The 21,321-nt window shown below is 40.3% G+C and overlaps 1 protein-coding gene across 21 annotated transcripts in view; it reads right to left on the reverse strand.

The window, feature by feature from the left end:
* Positions 1–21,321, reverse strand: part of TENM2 (teneurin transmembrane protein 2) — a 1,486,671-nt gene that overhangs the window by 151,253 nt on the left and 1,314,097 nt on the right. For all 21 annotated transcript variants that reach the window (XM_053288965.1, XM_053288966.1, XM_053288972.1 and 18 more), the window contains 2 exons: positions 18,824–18,925; positions 5,261–5,455 (listed from right to left, as the gene is read on the reverse strand). In XM_053288965.1, coding sequence (XP_053144940.1) covers positions 5,261–5,455; positions 18,824–18,925 — 297 coding nt within the window. The remainder of the gene's footprint in view (positions 1–5,260; positions 5,456–18,823; positions 18,926–21,321) is intronic.

The following is a 21,321-nucleotide window of genomic DNA, read 5'->3' on the forward strand; positions in this document are numbered from 1 at the left end:
TCAACTGATCATCTTGTCCACATTTTTGGGCACCAATAATTGAAACTCTTCCAGCAAAACTGAACCAGGTGGTACTCTGGACACTTCTAATGACACTGCATCAACTGTAGAGTCTAACTCATGTTGAATGCAAGTTACTTTACCCTCAAAGTGTGTCACCACATGCTATCAAGGGTTCTAACATATCTTGCCCAGGGCCAGATTTCAAGAGGCCCTATACCACTTGGAAAAGCCCTGGTGGATGACATTGAGAGGATGCAATAGTGGACAAAATATAATGTTCATCCTGTTCCATTACTGCCACAGAAAAGGCTAGATAATGAGCTCTGACCTGTCTTTACTCAGACTGAACCCGTGTTTTCCTCCACTTACATTCCAGCCATCTCCCAGCTTGCTTCATCGCCCTCAGCTCAGGTGTGTACCTAGGTGCTGCACGGGCTCTGCTTTGCAAAGAGGGCACTTGGAAGCAATTGTGTCAACCATCTGACCTCTCTCCATTTCAGAGAGCAACTAGAGGTTCGAAAGGGGCACCTGCTATACCACCTGGAAAATCCCAAAGGAATCCATTGGAGTCCATCAGTCTTCAGAGGTGGACCATTTTATATTATTATTTACATTTTATATCCCACTCTTCCTCCAAGGAGCCCAGAGCGGTGTACTACATACTTAAGTTTCTCCTCACAACAACCCTGTGAAGTAGTTTAGGCTGAGAGAGAAGTGACTGGCCCAGAGTCACCCAGCAAGTATCATGGCTGAATGGGGATTTGAACTCAGGTCTCCACGGTCCTAGTCCAGCACTCTAACCACTACACCACACACTCAAACCCCCCCTTCACATAGTGGTGTACAATGGGCTCCTCTGGCCATAATAATAGGCCCTGAACCACAACATTTTTCTATTTGGATTCTTTTATTAAGTTGTACACAGGGGCGTATCTAGGGGTAAGGCAGGCAGGGCACGTGCCCCGGGTGCCACTTGAAGGGGGGCGCCATTTTTCTAAAATCTTTTTTAAAAATTAAAATGGCTGCTGAAAACAAAATGGCCACCGCGCATGCTCAAATGGCCTCTGTGAGGCCCTAGGCCATGCCAGGACTCACAGAGGCCATTTGAGCATGCGCAGTCACCATTTTGTTTTCAGTGGCCATTTAAAAAAAATATTTTTTTAAAAAAAAATGGCCACTGCACATGCTGAAATGGTCCCTGCGAGGCCCTAGAGGCCAGAGAGGGGAGGGGAAACCTTTGCAGACCCCCCCAGCCTTTAGGAAGCCCCCCAAAGGGGCTACAGGTAATTTTTTTTAAAATTAATTTTTTTTAAAAAAAATTTAAATTAATATAATATATGTCACTGTACACATATTCAGTCTGGCACTATGTACAGAGAATCAGATGGGTGTCAGATGTTTGGACAGGGGGCACAATTTCAGTGCTTGCCCTAGGCACTATTTTCCCTAGATACGCCTCTGGTTGTACAATGTTAAATGTTGCCTCAATAGTTAACAATAGGAGACTTAAAATCTACAACCCCTTAGAGCTCAGATTGTTAGAACTCATTTAGCAATGGGGTCTCCATAGATTTGACAAAAAAAAAAGGAGAGTGAATGTAATTTATTCCCACAAGGACTAAAAAGAAGGTCAAGGAGTTTTCTGAACAATGTGTATGCTACATCCCTCTAGAGCGAAGAATTACACTTACAAATTTAAATGCCATTGAGGAATGACTTGACCATGAAACTGACAAGAAAAACACTGTTAACCTAACATAATTTGTTAATTTCACTCACTTTCCACCCCAAATTGCATTGAATGAAGCTTGACAAGTAAGCTATTTTGTTTTTGTGTGCAAATTTAATAGAGCAACAGTGTTTATGCAGCAAAATTTGTAGATCACAAATATTGATTTTGGTGCCATGGCCATTTCAGGTAAATTGTTTGAACGATATGACTATGATGAATATCTGAAATAAAAAGCTAATGGGAAAGAAAAAATGCTGACCTACAGTATCCAATTCCATTTCCTAGCTGGAAAGTAGCATATGAATCAACCTGGACCATTCTTTTCAAAACCACAAATCAATAGAGAAGATTTTTACCCTTTAATAAAAATGCAGGTATGTTTATTTGTTTCACTATTGTGTTAATTCTTTAAACAAAACTGAATGAGATTTTACAACTGTTGAGGGATCGCCTAACAATTCCTTTTCTACACTATTACACTATAGAATACACTATTCAGTATCCTCTGAACAACTGTCCACAATATTTGTAGAAGTAAAGTGTTTTGAAGAACCAGTGCCATGGTTATGGGATTCAGTGTTGTCAAACGACGCATGCAAAAGGTTATTTTAACCTTCCTTGTCATGTTTCTTCGCATTTCATGTTTCCAGTTAATATACCTTGCTTTCTAAAATCCATTTATCTTTTAAAATTCCATATCCTTCCATGCTTTTGATTAAATCATTTACGCCCTCTTTCCTAACATACAGATTTCTTAGAGGTCAGACTCTAGCGGTCACACACAGGCTTTAATAAGAATGGGTTTTCATTAATGTCAAGTGTTTATGGAATCTCTAAAAGAACTGCACTGCCTACTAAGACAAAATAGCTTGTGGTATTCCTTCCAACGACTGAGAACATGAAGATGAAAACTAGTTCAAGGGAATCTAAAGAATGGTAACAAAGTGATTGATTTCCATGACAGATTGACTTGTAAAAGACAGCTAAAACATGATGAATATGTATACCTATTTAAAGGGCAGGGGTATGGACGTTCCTGTCAATAATTGTCTGCATGCTATAAACATCAAAGAACTATAGAGCACTACAATTATTTTATGATTATTTTTGAAATTCTATTACAGCACTATTCAAAGGAAGATATGCTTATTTTACAAGTATTTCTAAACTAGAGTAGATGAACCCCTGTAGTTATTTCACACAAACAGCCACAACGAAGGTTTCAAAAATCCAGCATTACAACTTGCACTCCTTCCAGTCAATGCCAAACACTTGCACACAATGATGAGATCATATACACATACCATATCCCACAATCTACTTCTATTAAAAGCTACTGACTATTAATTCTATTAATAGCTATTGACTTCAGTGAGCTCTAGATTGTGATAGCGCCTCTACATCATCCATGAGAGAATATAATATGGCAGCTGTTTATACTGCATAAACTTTTATAAAAGAAGAGTCAGACATAAATAGTAATTAATAAAATAGCTGTGCTGAATAATTCCTCCAAAACACATTAGAAAGTTATTTTGCAGTAAGAACAGGCTTCCAGCAATCCACCTGGTGATACCAAGGCCAAAGGAGACACGGTACAGGAGATCATAATCTCTGATCTCTCTGATCTTTCGAATTAAAAAAAGTTCACAGCAACTGCAGCAGGCTCCAATTTTTGTTCTGTAAGGCTTCCTTCACACAATTGACCAGTCTATATCTCTCCAACTCCGCCACCAAAGGTTGCTGCTTGTACAGATTAAAGATAAATTGAGTTACTTGTATTCCCTTTCCCCGCCCTCAGAAGAACTAACAGCAGCTTGGGGTACAGGTGAGGGCTTAGTTTAGGAAGCAGTATGTGTGGGTGTGGGTAAAATGGTTAACCATATATTTCCCTGAATGCTGAGCTGTTGGGTCTGAGTTCTGGTCTGTATTTTCTGTCATCTCAGTTACTGAGATCCAAGTCATGATTATGGGGGCAGAGTGAGTCTAGTTAGGGCACCTTGAGTCCCCAAATTCTACAGATTCCCTGAATGGAACATCCATCCTATGTTATAGTTTCAGGGTTCCTTCAAAATGTATCCTCTGTCTGTGGTACATCCACTTGTGGCCCATGGAGGGGTGGGTCCTCTAATGAGAAAGTCTAATCTCCGGGAGATGGCAAGTGCTGACAGCAGCAAGATTTAGCTTGCTTCCTGGCTTGGGAAATGGAAAGGCAGGGAAAGAGAATAGTTAAATCAAATAATGACCATAGGTTTATGGCTTTGGCCTGCACTGCCACACCAGTACTTACTTTGCTTCAGCAATGAAGGAAGATGCACTAATATAGGAATTAACTTTGCAAAGTGCTTCCGAGGAGAGGGGTTTTAAGTGAATCAGTACACATCTAGTTTACCTCTGCTGTGCAAACCTGAAAAAAGTTTATAGATCATAGTCCAAATCACCTCTTGCAAGCAGAGGTAATGACCTTGCTTAATTCCATTTTTCCTCCATGTTATACTTACAGTGATATGTTGACACCATATTCTGAAAACACTGGCACAAATTTGACATGACTCTACCCTGAGGAAGCGCGAACTCTCCAATACAGAGTGATGTCAGTACTGTAAGATGCTTTCCCTACATGAGCATTCAAAAAGCACTAGTAGGGAAGTACTAGGTGCAAATGGCATCTATTTCCCACAAAGAAGTAGCCATCTTCCCTGCCTTCGGTGCACCACTTACTCTTTCTGAACTCTAAAATATTCTTCTGAATTAAAAAGTATTAAAAGAGAGCTCTCCAATTTATGGTGCGCCACGTTTTAATAAAAGAACCCACAGACAAAAATCATTTAAATGCTTCACTGCTGGCCATATTTGGTCATATTCAATTCAGTTAGTTAAAACTTTTCTCTCCTCCACTCCCACCCCTCTTCCCCTGCAGAACACTGTAGCTACTTAAATGTTCAATACAAAGTGCTTTTTAGAATTCATTAAATTGCCGTCCTTTCTGTGTACCATCTACTTTCCTTTAATTCAACGTGATTGCATGTAACAAGAATAATTTACTCTACATGGGGCCGCTAAGTGACATGGATACCTGTAGTCTTTGAAATCTGGCTCCTCTTTTTCTGAATTAATTATGACTCAAGTGTTTGCTTTTATGGGTTTCCAATTATGCCATTTTGTATACCATCTTTTTTTATTTGTTTTGTTCTGCATTTTGCACTTTAAAAACGTTCGATAAATATAATCCATACTCAAACAAGAAAGAAAAGATGGATCTGGACTCCTCCACAAAAGAATCACTCAGATTTACCTGCAGTATATTATTCTGCAATGGTAAAATTCTTAGAATCTTAAGTACATGGCAGAAAAGAAGTATAAATAAAACTTTCACCAACACAGGAGGTACTGAATTCCTGTGCTTCTTGTCCAGTACTATTATAGTTGTTGTATACCACAGCATTATGGAGTTTCCCCTTTTGTCCTCTCGCCCCCTTTACTCAATACCAGCTGCAGAAATATTGTTTGTACTGTAGCATTTACCTTCTTCACAGTTTTCACCTTTGTAGCCAACAGAGCAAACACAGTTCCCTTCAATGCAAGAACCATGGCCCCCGCATGAAGGATCAATACACTGGCTGATGGGTACATCACACTCTGGCCCTTTCCAACCACTGTAGCACAAACAGGCTCCTTTGGTGTATTGTCCATTGCCACTGCACAGAACTGGGCAAGCAGCTGGAAAATAGAATGAAAGAAAGAAAACGATGTTTAAAACAGCATGTTATGTATATACGCTCACATATAAACCGTGCACAAGCGTTTAACACTCTAGTGGTAAGCTACTGACTTCTAGTGATGACTGAATGAAAAATGTCAGTCACACTGTTTGATTTACTTATGAGGAGCTATACTGTTGTGAGAGAAGCAAAAAGGGTAATAACTTTTATTGAACCACGTGACCTTTAGTGAAAAGTGACCCCACCTTTGGAGTCTTTTTACATTGTGTGTTGACTATTGATGCAATTCCAAATAAACAGGGTCACTTTTTCATCCTGCACATTTTATAATCTGAAATCTATCACATTAACACATTTCTCTGTCAGACACCATGTGATTGTATTGAAAAGTGTGTCAATTATCTTTGCAAATGAAATAAAAATTATTTCCCAGTAATAATAGATATATAGGTATGTCATAGTTGGCAATGTTCAAAATGAAAGCGTTATAACAAATATAATAGTATTAAGTAAGAACACTGTTGGTAATATCAAAATGAATGGATTATTGAGATCCATATAGATAAGGGTGGACTTTATCAAAATAACATAATAAAACGAAAGGTTAATTTTACAATGACCAAATATCCTTAATTGAAAAAACTGAAATATCATACATCATATGTAATTATTAACCTTCATATTATTCATAACAATTTATATTCATGTACACCTGGATACAATTTGTACGTAATATATTAAAGTGAAGGAAGGTTTTTAGTAGATTGTAAGGTTGTTCTCTTGACCACTACTGCGGTGGGGAGAACGGCGGGTGGGCGAGGCAGGGTTGAACCTACCTCTCTACCAGGCTGCTACAGGAATGAGAGGTCCATGCATACTTCTCATATTCCCATGTAGTCATCCTCCCTTGGAAGCATGGCATCCCAGCCTTCAAAACCATCTTGTGCTCGAAAAGGGAAACAGGGCTGTCTTGTGACCTACAGGGATCCCTCCTTACACGATGTCCATAAGAGAACATTCAGACTGAGCCCCATGCTTTTTGAACTGATCCTAAGAAGATTACAACTTATGGGAACCTTAATATTTATTTTAAAATAAATGGAACCATTCTACATTATGTAGTACGTACATACAGGATTATGCACAAAATTATAAAATATAGAGGCTTAGAACAGAAGACATTCACAGTAATCAGCATGGTTCAGCTATGTCTTTGACACTCACCATTAAGATAACAAAAATCTATTTTGTCAGATAGAGGAAACAAATTGCACAATGACACCTCAGCACAGAGACCCAAAGACAGAATCACCAAAGTAGCACCCACTGCCTGCTAAGAATAATGTGCGTTACCCATCCCACTCCCGCTCTGCTTCAGTTAGAGTATTGCAATAGCTGTTCATAGTACATCTATATGTTATAAAGCAAGCACATGAAAGTTTCCAAAAATGCAACCCACAGGTTCCACATTTTCCTGTAACACCTAGCACCACTTACTACGTGGATCTTCTGCATCACACGAAAGATCTCCACTCCAGCACTAGCCACTATGAAGAATATGCAGCAATGGTATGAAGATGCCAAATGATATGAAATGACAGCTGCTGCCACATGTGCAGCAACAGCCACGTCGGTGCTGCTTGCAGAAGCCTTAGCTTGGGGGCTGTAGTATGCAGATCAACCCTGTGCTGCAGCAAAGAAGAGGCAGCTACTCCTGTGATGGTAGGGATTCCAAAGTCAAGTTCTAGCACATAGTTCTGCAAGTTGCTGTCTCAGCACAGGAGGCCACAGGAGCATTTTGAGGCTCAAAGGATTAAGTTATTAGACAGTGTGATGCAAATTCCTGGCTATGTTCTTCTTGAAGAAATAAATGACAACTTTGGCAATTTAAGACAGAAGTTCATTATTCCACAGGCCACTGGGAAGTATAGGGTAGACAGATGTGCAAACAATTTCTTACCAGTGTTCTTCATGTTGACCCTCTGAGAATCCCTCCTCAAGAGGATAATTAATTCTGCATCTGTAATAACTCAAGCCAGAAGGTTCTTTTAGCAGAAATTAAACTGCTGCTGCTGTTATATTGTATATGTTCCCCCCAGTGAGAAAGATGGATTATGGTTCACTGGGGTCTAAGGTGAATTCTGCATACTTATTCTATATCCAGTTTTACTCTAGACTAGAAATAATGCTTGGCTGTTGGAAAAAAATCATTTCCATACAGGCCAACTATCTACTTTCCTCCCCAAACAATGTGAGAAGGGAAAATATTTTGTATCCTTATCTATCAAGATTATTTATTTGCTCTTTTATGCATGAAGTCCAAAACCAACTTTGGAATATATTTTTAAAAATCAACTTTATTTCAACTTAAACCATTTTTCTCCTTTTCATCCCTTCCTTTCTTCTTTCAACATACTTCCCACAGCAGAATTTTGTTCCCTGTCCCTCACATGGCTCGTTAACCACATCACTAATGTCTTCCTTAGAAAACATTCAATGGCCGCAGTCACACAGAACATGAAATCTCAGTTAAACGAGGCAGAGGTTGGAACTCCGTTATGATCTAGACACATGGAGTATCAACATCTCCTTTGGGTGTGTGAACGCCTTACCTGGAAAGGAGAGGTCTCTGTCCAAAAGTTCTATCAATAACCAGAGAAGTGGGGACCCACACCCCTTTTGGGGTTAGCTCATCTCATGATCACACAGTCTGACAGAAGACTGAAGGTTTTTGTGAGCCTACAGTCCTCCCCAGTAGACTGGTCCTCTCTAACATCTTGTTTCAAACAGTGGCTTGCCAGATGCCTCTGAGAAGCCCACAGGCAAGAGGTGAGGGCATGCCCTCTCTCCTGCTGTTACTTCCCTGTAACTGGTATTTAGAGGCATCTTGCCTCTGAGGATGGAGGTAGCCTATAACTAGTAGCCATTGATAGAGTTGTCCTCCATGCATTTGTCTAAGCCCCTTTTAAAGCCACCCAAGCTAGTGGCATTCCGTGCCACATCCCGTGGCAGAGATTTCCATAGATTAATTATTCGCTGTGTGGAAAAAGTAGTTCCTTAAGTTGGTCCTATATTTCCTGGCCTTCAGTTTCTTTCAATACAAGAAGTAACAATATGGTCTGGGCAACCCATGTCATCAGCACTGACATATTTTGCCATTGTAATGTCAAAATGTCCTCAGTGTGATTGAGAAACACAATAATTTATCAGCACCCATTTATTGCTTTGATTGAAAACATAACGGGGCTACTCTCACATGCTGTGGGAACCGGGCTAAGGGGTCCCACTGTGCGTGAGCATTGCCAGAAGCTGCGCGGCTCCTGGTGGTGGTGTGGTGGCAAACCCTCTTGGGCAGCCTGCTGCTTAACCCAGGTTGTGGGAGCAGGAACACCCAAAAATCAGGTTAAATGCTTGTGTGTTGTCGTGGTGTGGCTCTGCGGCGACTCACAAGTACCCTCTGACCGGGAGGTTACAACAAGCCTCCCAGCATCTGGGAACTCCCTAGAATGCCTTGCACACTTGTGTGGGTCATTCTGGGACTTCCAGGGGCCAGGAGACCCCTGAACCCTGCAGCCCCAACTGGCTCCATGATGGAACCGGTAATCATCTGGGCGGTCTATCCAGCTGCCCAGGAAGGGCTTTCTGCTCATGTTTGGGGAGCCTGCTCTCCCCGAAAACCCCATTCAGGCTCTCCCCACCACTGCTCGTGTGGAGAGCCTTAACATCTAAACAAATGTTTATAATGGCTTGTCTGCTGTCTAATGCTCTTTTAAATATTACTTGGCGGACGTCAAAATTATCATTCTAATGTGAAGTCATGACAAGGAAGTGGTTTTTCAATGGCAACCACATTGCATCACTAATAGATGAACTGGTCACAAATGGTGCTTCAAGCAACAACAGAGGTCTAAGGTCTGTTAAATACAGTTGATCACAGTGGCATTGTGGCTGCACAGTACTGCTTAATCCGCACAAACTAATTCTTTGATGAGAGGCACCATCATTCCACTTCTCAGTTGTGGAATGGATGCAATAAGGCATAATAGGGATATTATATGCAAAATCCCACAGGGAGATACAGTATAACACGGATGTGTGGCTCTGACAAACATTTTTCAAGTACAACTACAGGCAAATATTTCAGCATACCACTGATTAAAATTTGGCAAGGACTCTATGGACCAAATAAAATAGTTTGAGGACTGAATCTTCCTATAAGCCACCAGTTGGCCAACTGTGGTATAGACAAAACCATGTCAGTCTAAGAGGCGCTTCACACAAACCATGTGGCTCTGTGAGAAGAGTGGGCTTAGCCAGCTCTCCCCACAGACGATCTTGACTGCAGAACTGGGTGGCCAAGTCAACTGCCCACACGACTACCAGCTCCGTCACGGCGCCGGGGGGGGGGCTGCAGGGATCGGGGGCCACATGGCCCCTGGAAGTTCCAGGATGTGCATGCGGGGCATTCTGGGGAGTCCCCCAAGGCAGCCACCCAGTTGGGGGTCTACTCACCTGTCGCTGCACGCCATGGCAACACGTGAGCAAAAAATGAGGTTAATGGAGCACTCACTCCGTTAACCTCATTTAAGGGGAGGGGGAATTAGGTGGGCAGGCAGCCTTGGAACTACCGGGCTCGCCTATGAGCCCGGTGGTTCCCACGATCAGTAGAAACTGGTCTAGGCTCCCTTAGCCCGCTTTCTACTGATCATGGAAATAGCTTCATAGAACACTTTGGATCCAACACCGTTGTTTGGGAAGTTGCTAGGGAAATGGTTAGAGAGTCAATTCTAATGTATGACCATTCTCAGGATAATTATGACACAAATTTAAGCTCTCACAAGTTTCCTATTCAAGTACTATCAAACTACACATTAGTAAGGCAAGAAAGAGAATCACAGAAGGACAAAAAGCTCATCAGGTGTGTCAGATCCCTGACATTCAGAAACCATGTGGGGAAAGCAGCACACGCTGACTTAAGCACTAAAGTATGGACGCTTTAATTAATCCGAGGTGAATTTAATTGCTTTAGTTAAGTGGAAATTGGGTTAAAAATGATGCAGAGCATGCTGGGGTGTATTAAAAACATGACATATGAGTTGGATGAATCGATAAATTAAAAGTGCACAGATGTTTTAATTAAACCCAGAGAAGTTAACGAAGATCACTAGAGACTTTTAAGCCTATGATTAATTCAATTCATTTTAAATACCTGTAGAGATATGAGAATGCCTACATTCTGAGAGTTATAAAAGTTCTCAATCAATAAGCACTTAAGCTGCTCTGAAAAAGTCTTTTAAAATGACAGAACAGCATTGCTATATACTGAACATTTACATTCTTCTGAATGCCCTTTAGGTTCTGTTTGCCTTGCTTAAGTCAAAATGTGGCCAGCATTTTCCACTATTCTTATGGGTGAGGACAGTATTGAAGTTTTTCTTAATCATTTCAAATTAAAGTGCTTGTTTTATTTTCAGTGACTGTGATTCAGATACATAGGCCACAATAGTACAATAACTGTGCACTTTCATTTTTATTAAATAAAAAGTATATGATATGGAAAGTACAATGAAACATATACAATGGGAAGTGCTAACTTACAGCATTCACTAGTGATATTTTTGAAGATTGACAGAGATGAAAAATAACTTTTCCTGCTCTAAATATGAATATATGGATCTATATGGGAAATATAAAGGTTCAAGGCTTTTAGTAGGTAATCTAGTAGCAGACACTTTAATCCTTGCCTTTTTTAGATGGGTTACAAGTCTGGAGAACATGCAATTAACTCAGAGGGTTAATGGGGTAACACAGTACCAAGGTTTAGAGTGACCAGACAGGCTCCTGTACACTGTTCCTTCTAACATGGATTCCCAGATGTTGTTGACTACAACTCCCAGAATCCCCAGCTGCAGTAGTCAACAACATCTAGGAATCCCTGTTAGAGGGAACAGTTCTCCTGTAAGTTTAACAGTTATACATTTATTAGGTAAAGTAAAGGTAAAGTGTGCCATTAAGTCGATTTCGACTCCTGGCGACCACAGAGCCATGTGGTTTTCATTGGTAGAACACAGAAGGGGTTTACCATTGCCATCTCCCGTGCAGTATGAGATGATGCCTTTCAGCATCTTCCTATATCGCTGCTGCCCAATATAGTACCAGCAAGGTATCGAACTGGCAACCTTCTGCTTGTTAGTCAAGTATTTCCCTGCTGTGCCACTTAAGTGGTAGGGAATTTCAGGCGGTGCAGATTTTTCATGATTTCATGGCATGCTCCACTTCCCGTTCCCTTTCCTACATCATGGATAATATAGGATATCTGTCCTTTTCATCTAGCCACCAAAACCTGCTTTTTAAAGTGTTGTCTCACCTTATTGGTCCAAGCCTCTGTGTACTTTCTCCAGATTTTACTGGCTTCCCATTTAACTTATGGCAAGAATTAAAGGAACAGAGAACTACCTCTCTCTGCTTACTTCCTTATCTTTCACTGAGTCTGACATGTGTTTTCTGCAGTCTTGAACTTAGCCATGGGCAGCAGAGATGAAGCTGTCTCCTAGATTCTGCAAGGATATATCTCTGGCATATTTTGAGAGTACAATTTTCAGATAGGGTTGCTACTTTGTTTTGTGCCTAATTGAAAAGATGCAGAAGCCAAAGTGGTCCCTGAGATGAATGGACTATAGATTCAGAAACCTGGTTACACTCTCAGGCTCATTACCCTGTGATGTCTAGCTGCGTTATGCTGGCAATTTGCAACACATATGGAGGAATACTGCAAACAACAATATGTCGTAATGTACCATTCCTTTCACGTTCCAGCACCCCACCTACTTCTTTCTTCTAATTTCCACCTTTTCTTCCTTGTAGTCCTTTCCCTGATACCTTCTTCTGTATTCAACTCAACATCCTCAGTATGTAGTATGTGGCTCCAAATATCAACTTTTCCATTTCTGGGCGTGTTATTCCCACTGCCCCCACTGAATCTTCTTCTTTCACATTCCTTGTATTTGGATACGATGGAAATACAGATATTTCTGCACCCACCACATAGCAAAGGCCCAGATGGAAACAGGCCAGATGGGTATGATCAATCACATTGCAGACCAAAATTATTATGGCAAACCTAATGTTTTGTAGTGTGTCAAACTAATGTGCACCATAGATCCAAACATTATGCTTATTTAATCGATTGCTGTCCTTCCTTTCCCCCCACTTCTGGGTCCCCAAGGTCACTAAAAATCACAAACACACTATAAATAATGGAATAAGATGAATTATAAACACATTTTAAAACCAAGTCCAAGTACGCATAACAGAGCCACTAAAAACACAACACCCCAAAGCGAGGTGAAATGAAAATGTCCATGTGCTTCTTAAAGGTAGAAGGGAGTCAGCAGTGGAGGTTTCAAAGGGGAAAGTATTCTACTACTCCTGTCAAGTCCCCATTCCTTGTGGATCCAAACCTTGTTCCAGTTAAGGAAGGCACCCTGAACAAGGTCCCACCAAATGTTGTAAAAGCTTGGAGAGGTTCATATGGGTATTTTAAAATGTGCATCATTCCCTTCTAGTAACCCAGATCCAAATTAGAGGGGGAAAGTGGGGAATACATATTCACCATGATTGTAGCTACAGATTTTACATGGCAATTTTGTTTAATCTAAATATCTACATAGATGTTTCCTGTACAGCAAATACATAAAAGTGTAGATGACATACCTTTAAAACCCCATTTAAACGTTTGGGAACTTCACATGGGCCAAAGGCTACAGATGCATATTGCACTCACACTTCTAAATTTTTCTGACGGAAAATGTTTTGACTTTAGATTGTTCAATAGTTTTGGAATACAGGACTTGTGTGAATGAAAGAACTGGAGACCCAGTTTAAGAAGAAATACTGGAGAGACCTGAAAAGAGGTGTAGAATCTCATTTGGGCTGCATCTGACCTCTGACCCACAGCAGCTTTGCAAGTGGTGGCTGGTAGGCTGGCCAAATCTTTTCCCCAAATTACCTTGATGGTGCCTTGCACAAAGCTTCTTCTCCCTGACCTTGCTTTCTGTTCCTGATTTTGGATCTTTCTTTCTTTTCAATGCCTATAGTGGCAGACATCCTGACCAAGGCTGCACGTGAAAGTTTCACTGGATGATGGATGAAATGGCAGACCTGACACTCAGCTTTACTATTTACATATGAGAGAGCCCCTGCCTTGTTTACAAGCTAATGAACTGAATATTTGGAGAATGTCAACACACCTTCACCAACATCTAATTAAAGCAGTCTCTGTTTTCTAATAGTAACATTGTTTTGCCTTCAATGACAGATGTAGAGCAGCAGGAGTTGTCATTTCCAGTAGTTAGTATCTACTTACTTATCCACTAATTTGAGAGCTGCCTTGTCAAACTCCTGTATAGGAGGTCAAAAGCATATGTGTAACACAGAGAGCAGACATGGCAGGAGCTTTCTGCAAACATGAAGCTAACAAAATAGTGCAAACTGCTGCTCTAAAGAAGAAGAAAAATAGTTCAATTTATTAATGCAACTAATTTGTTTTAATACTTTCATCCAGTTAAACATATCTGCTTTGTATGAAAGCAAAGTCCTAATAATGTATTAATCTTTAGAAAAGAGAAAGTTAGTGGGGCCATTCACATGACTGGGTAGGTGGGGGGAAAGGTTGGTCCAACTCAGCTTCTCCCCAGATGATAGCAGAAATGTTGCTGGGAGCACAGATCACACTCCCAGATTACTGAAGCTGTGCCATGCAGCACCGAGCTCTGGAGGCTTGGACTACGCATCCTAGCCTCTGGATATCCTACAATGCACTGTGCCACAAGCGTGGGATCCCCTGGGAGATGGGCACCAATGGGCGCACTAGGCACCCATCTCTGTATCCGCTTGGGCTGAATGCCGAGCATCCTGGAGTTGATGGCATGCTTGTGCCCTTAACTATGGCTACAAGCTGGGCTAGGTGGTGCTGCCCGCTGGGATTGGGCCCGATCCTGGCGGGTCTCACACACAACCTAACCTAGGCTGGGCTATCCTAGCTTGGGTTTGGCCGAATGTGAGAACAGCCTCAGTATTCAAGTTTTACTTCTTCTGCAAATTACATGTCTCAAACCCAAACACTACACTGTGAGTTAGTTACTGTTTTTCAGCAGAAACTACAGGTTGGAAGTAGCTTTGAGGTCAATGGCCACAGTCCTTAAAAAATGAAAAGCCACATGGTGGTAATGACTTTATTAGAACTATCAAAACATGACACAAAATCTTAAGGCAAGCTTTCAAGCTCTCCGGAGCTTTCATCTGGCTGGACATAAAGAAAAGCAAAACAATGGAAAAGGGAAGAGCTGGGCATGGCATAACAGCCTTCAGAAGTCTGCAGTTTATAACAGTCTTGAAGTGGAGTACGGCAGGAGTTAAGCTGATTCATGTTGACTAGCCTCACTGACTGCTAGACAAGGAGCCCTTTCTCATGAGCAGTGAGAAAGGGCTACAGGGTTTGTGGGGAGGAAGCCCTAAAGAGCATATCTTTCTGCAGATTATCATTCTGCTTTACCTCCCTGCAGATGATTGCCCACCCGGTTTCCAATTAAACATCCAGAGATGCCAGATAAGGAAAATATGGTTGGTATCTCAGGGCTAGGTGAATATCATGAACTAATGGAAACTCTGCTATAAAATACAATCAGGTCTGAGAACTGAGAACAGCTCTGAGAATTATTCATTTAAAAGCAGTGTACAAATAATAGTAATTAGTAAGTAAGTCTGTACAAGCTGTGTGTTTCCTTGACTTTTCCTTGACATGGTCAACTCTCTCATTCCATATAATAAGAGTTTACAGTAATTCAAGAACTGACCGAACAGTTCCATGTTGCATTTTCTAATTGTTAAAAACTTATTTGAGTGGATGGTGCATTTTTTTTTAATTTATTAACACATTTATATACCACCCCAAAATCACATTTCTGGGCAATTTACAATAGAACACAAATTAGAACAAAATTAAAACAATTCAAAAATTTAAAAACAATGTTAAATATAGCATATGAATATCTATATGTTCTCCATTCATTAAAGTCAAACTATTGATTCAGGCTGATTGCCAACTGATTGTAAAGGAAGTCAGTAGAGTACTTCTTTAGGCTGCAGCCCATTACAATTATATCCAAGAATAAGTCACCCGGATCTCAATAGGATTTACTCCAAAATAAACATGTAGAATTGTAGCCCATATGGCTGGATCAATCAGGTCAGTGTGCAAAGCAGCTGGCCGGGTGAACTCCATCCTGAAGTCTATGGCCAAGGTAAAGAAATACTGGCCAGACATATGGGCTATGTTAACAACTGAAAAGCATGATAAAGAAATAATGAAAAATAAAATAGAAAAATAATAACCATCAAGCTAGCTACCAGGAACACTGCTGCCTCTGAATTTGAGCTTAATTTAGATAATATCTTTCTAACTAATCCAGCTTGACTCACAGGGGCTGGCATAAAAATTCCTTTCATGACAGAAGCAGGCTTCTAATCTACCAATAAGAATTCTTTGTCAGTCCCTGAAAAATATTTAAATGGGACAAAGGACTTTGTGAAGGGTTTCTGGCAAGATGTAGCACTATTATGTAGTTCATAAACTACCAGCTTCTTCATGCTTACAGATCACTATCTATGATTTGGAAGGTTTTGTGAAAAACTAGAGTGCAGGAGAACCTCCTTATTCGTGGACTTGACATCTGCGGTTTTGTGTATCTGCGGTCAGGTGATTGGCAGGGGGAATGGGGGGAGGGATAAATCCGCATATCCATGGGTTGGGGGTTGGCAGTAATGAACCCGGAGGTCATTTCCACCCAACAGCTTCTCTAAGAAAGCCATTTTCTGACTTGTTTTTGTTTAAAAAAAACAAGAAAAAAATGTGATATTCAGCACACACGAAACCCCCAAACCAGCAACTCGCAGCATTTGGGGGGCATTTTTGGACAGCTGGGGGCAGACTGAACATTGTAGGGTACTTTCCCTTGTAATTTTTGGGCATTCACCCATTTGGGGCACCTTTTTTTACCTCCAGAAACCTAACCCTGGGAAATTAACCCCCCATCAAGCCCATAGACATAATAAATCAGTATTCATGGTGGGGAGACACAGCGCAGGCTGGGGGAACAGCTACCACCCAGGTCCCTGGCAGAACATTTGGGGGCCCCTGAGTGGTGGAGGACTGGACTTTGGACCAGAAGGCTGGTCCAAAGAGTGCCATTGTCACTGAGGGCAAGTGAAGGAAATGTCAATAAATAACCAAATCTTTTAACAAGGAGGGCTCAAAAGGTCATCAAAACAAGCTGCTGAAAATGTTTGCAAAAAACATGTGAATAGTTTTGGCTCAGCCATAATTCTATCTGTTAGTATATAGCTTTGTCATATGTAATTGAATTGCTCTTTTAAACCAGTCCCAGACTAGATGATAATTTACTAGATGATGCACACACAGTCCATGAGATGACTGAGCGATGCTAAGGCATACAACATGTTTGCTGCCCACAAATATACAGAGTTAGCTGTCTGCATGTACAGTATGCAACATTTGCAGTTTGCAGGCCAGTTAGGCAAAAAATATGCAACTGGTATCAGAACGTTGTATGTTGTTCTTGTTTTGTTAGTGTCAAACTTGAAAAGTTTCAGGGACATCTTTGAGTTGAATCCTAAGAAGCAAGCATGAAAGGAAGGTTCCACAAGGGAACTTCCCTATCCCCAACCCCCGCTCCTCACAGCAGACTTCTGCACTTTTCAAAAGCCCCTTTGAGACCACGGGGGACTTTCCAGAACGGAGTGGGATGGTATGCAAGGCGAAATCCCAGAAATTTGATAAAGGTACCCTTTGTGGGTGGAACTCGCACTTGCAGAAGATGCCTGCATCCAATAACTAGGAATTCACCCCTTCTCCTGCTGTCCTCTGTGCCCTATCCCACCTGATTTCTGAGGGTGACCTAACCCTGAGAAAAAGGGGGATGTCGTTGAACAGCATAGGAAACAAAACAAAACCCTAGAGGAGCCCACAAGCCAATAGGGATGTGCAAACAGGTTCAACGTCAAACCAGTTCAGTCTGACAGTTTGGGGCCCAACCAAACCACCTCGTTTGGCCCAAACCCAGACTGACCCCCCCCCGGCCCATTTAGGGGATTCACGAGGGTGTTTAAAAAAAAAATCAGATAATGTATATGCAGGTATAATGAACTATTGATTTCCCCATATAACTAAGACTTCATCTATGAATTCAAAATAACATTTGTGGGGTGATCTAAAACTGGAGTACACAGCTTGAAATGATTTTTCCAACTTTCCTATAGGTAATTTACTCTGGACTGAAACTTGTCTGACATGTTTCTATCTTTTTCCAAAATGGGAAATATCTTTCTTCCAGATAACTGAATTAACAATGAAATATTTATATTTGCTCCTGTGTGGTCATATCCTATCCTATAGATGAGCCAGTTGTTATTAATTGGCAGGAAATCTATTTCGTAACTCTTTAAATACTTACCTTAAACTGTAATTATAATACCCCTATTCCTTTTTCTGTTTGTCCAAAATGTTGCAGTTGCATTTAAAGGTGTTACAATTGTATAATATCCTAAAAACACTGTCTATGAAGCCACAGGATAAAGCGCATGAGTCCCTACACCCGTGTGAGTGTCCTGATGCTGCTGCTATTACCCAGTTTATCAGATGTACAATGGAAAATTAGCTGGTATTTCCTGGTAGTGGGAAGATACATTTATAGTACAGGGAACAGCCATGGCCTGTTTTAATTGTTTTTCATGTACAGTGTTGAAATTGTGTTTATAAAATTTCCCCAGAAAAACAGTAGTATGAGACTTGCCCAGAGACTAAAATTCCAATGATTGTAAAAACACCACCAGAACTTTCTATTCTATCTCACTGATGTGTATATAAAAGAAGCTGGTATAGCATCATGGTTAAGTGTATATGCTGGATGAAAATCCCTGGTAGAAATCTCAGCTCAGATACCAACTTGCCTGGTGGCCTAAGGCAGGGAGCTCTTTCAGATGCGGGACTGCAATTCCAGTCATAGATTACTGCTGGGCACTGTGGCAGGGGATAATGGAAGTTGTAGTCCAAAAACGGCACAAGGGTAAAAGCTGTGCAGCCCCACTTTAAGGAAAGCCATTATCAGTGCTAACTGAATCCCACAAGTGTCCGATGAGGATAACAATAGCTTACCTTTGAGGAACAAAATTTACACGAGATGGGTTGAAACATAGAAAAGTGCTATACACACAACTGTCATTATTATGAACAACAATTCCCAGGCCTAACACATATTAAGGAACATTTGAAAACAAAGTGAACCATTACCTTTTGCACAATCAGCTCCATGGTAGCCAGGAAAACAGTGACAAATTCCAGACACACATTCACCATTCCCATGACAATTACGTGGACAGTCCTGCACAGAATCTGAAAGACAGATTGCATTAATGTGTTTGTCATTCTTTTTTAGTCTACAGAGATGTCAGTTTGATGTTAGCTTATTTTGTGAAAGCTCAGCATTTGAACTATACTTGGCAATAATCACAAATCATTTGAACAGGGCATAACATGTTAATACTTCTCAAAGTTATATTTCTGAAATATTCTTCAGTCACAGATTATTCTCCATACTTTAATTTTATTCAGTAGGTTTGAGTAGACTTTCTCCTTTTTATTTTTCTTTGGTTGAGTTGGTATTTCCTCTACATGGAATAAAATTATACATTTCACCTGAAGGCATCAAACAGCCCTATCTTCCATATGACGAAATGGAGAAGCAGAGAGATTCCTTCTGTCATCTAAGGAGTCCAAATTGCAGTGAGGGGTCTCTTGTGCTGATGATTGGAATGTATTGTTGTGTCTTTGGTAACCAACTGCAATCATAAGGTCATTCATATGACCATTTTTGGCAGGATGAGGAGAGGGGAGGCAGGAAACAACGATCCTTAAGGCTCTGGGATCACACCTGCCACATGGCCTCATGATTGGGGCGCAAGCAATTCATGAGAGACAAGGGGTAGGGGAAAGCAGGCTGCAGCAACCTGAGCTGTCATACGACTAGCGAGTGGGGCAGAAGGGTGCATTATAGGCCTGGGTATAGAACCCAGGCTATCCTGGTGCAGAGCACTGGGGCTGGGACCAATACGTGCTCCACATGACCAGCCCTACTTGGGTAGGGCTGTGGAAGCCCAGGTAGGGCTGGTTGTGTGAACCACCTTCATATGTAGAGTCAGAGGGGAGGTTCCTATATTTAATTTTATTTTTTAACCTGCATATAGCTTTTGTGTTGGATAATGGTTATATCATGACAATTGTTTTGTGTGCATTAAAGCGAGAGTTTTTGAACATGCTTTCCACACTCACTTATGTGTGAAACCCCGCGAAGACAGTCAGCTTCAATCTAATTATAAAAATTATACTATTGTTTATCTTGCTGTATTGTGGGAGGGTTTTTTTTTAAAAAAAAAATTATAAATGTCCTATAGCTTTTAAAAAAAATCTGAGGCAATGATAGGCATCCATTTTTGAAAGCTTGAGAGTAAAGTCATTTTTGTTTAGTTGGGTTCTTATTTTTCCAGTTTATATTCATTAATTATTCAGATATTAAAAGTTATGGTACTCAAAGTAACATAATTCTACCACATATACATTATGAGGTCATAAATTTTAAACAGTATGTCAGTAATTTTAAAAAGCTTTGCATTTAGCAAAATGAACTAAATAACAGGTTGCTTTGAGATATATTAATACTGAAAGCAGAACTTTTCTGCATTCTTAAGTTTAAACTTTCACTAAGTCTGGTGTATATTTTCTCTCTCTCTCGTTTTATTACTACTACTACTACTACTAATAATAATAATAATAAGGCCACACTACTTGGGACAGCACAAATACTACAATGCTATCTTTAATTTTTCTTTGGTTATCTTAGAGCCTTGGAAAGGGCCCGATAATTAAAGTACCAAATCCAGTCAATAACATCTGGTAGACTGTGTGTAAATAGCATAATAATAACAACAAGAACAACAACAACAGAAATAACAGAATAATAATAATAACAGCAATAACAACCAATAATCTGCAAGAAACAATCCAACTAATGTACAGTGCAGCAACAATAACAACACAAGAGCTCGGATAAAAGATCAGTGTACCTGTAAAAAAAGAAAGTAGTACATCACCTAAATGGAAGATTAGATTAGAAAATAAAACCTCCAGGCTTAGATCAGATGCTAGTAGATTGAAAGATATGAAAGACAAGAAGCTGAAGAATGAAAACACCAAACAGTATCTGATTCAAAAATACCATCTAGATTCAAGGAAAATTAGAGAAATCCTGGAAATAATAAAACTAATAATAATAAAAATAAAAAAATAACAGCAGTGTCAAAGAAGATTAGCAGATACGAAGCCAGAATTACACAACACAGACAGAATCTCCATTTCCAGTTGAATCAGAGATGTTTCTACCAAAGTATAGAAGGAGAAACTGCAAGAAACATAGAAACACCAAATAAAGAAGAAATAGTGCAATTCTGGGGGAAATTATGGGACAATCCAATAGAATATAATAAAAAAGCAGGCTGGGTGAAAGAGGTCGAAAAATGTAACCAACAAATGCAAGATCTAATAATAACATCAGAATTAATAAGTGAAAGAGCAAAGAAAATTAAAAATTGGACTGCACCAGGCGACGATGAACTGCATGGCTCTTGGCTTAAACACCTAACAAGCCATTCATAAAAAACTATCAAAACAGTTCAATCATATTTTGCAAGGAGGTGATATTGAATAATGGCTAACAACTGGGGAAACTCATCTCA

This window comes from Hemicordylus capensis, chromosome 2, assembly GCF_027244095.1.
Source record: "Hemicordylus capensis ecotype Gifberg chromosome 2, rHemCap1.1.pri, whole genome shotgun sequence".
Classification (NCBI taxonomy): Eukaryota; Metazoa; Chordata; class Lepidosauria; order Squamata; family Cordylidae; genus Hemicordylus; species Hemicordylus capensis.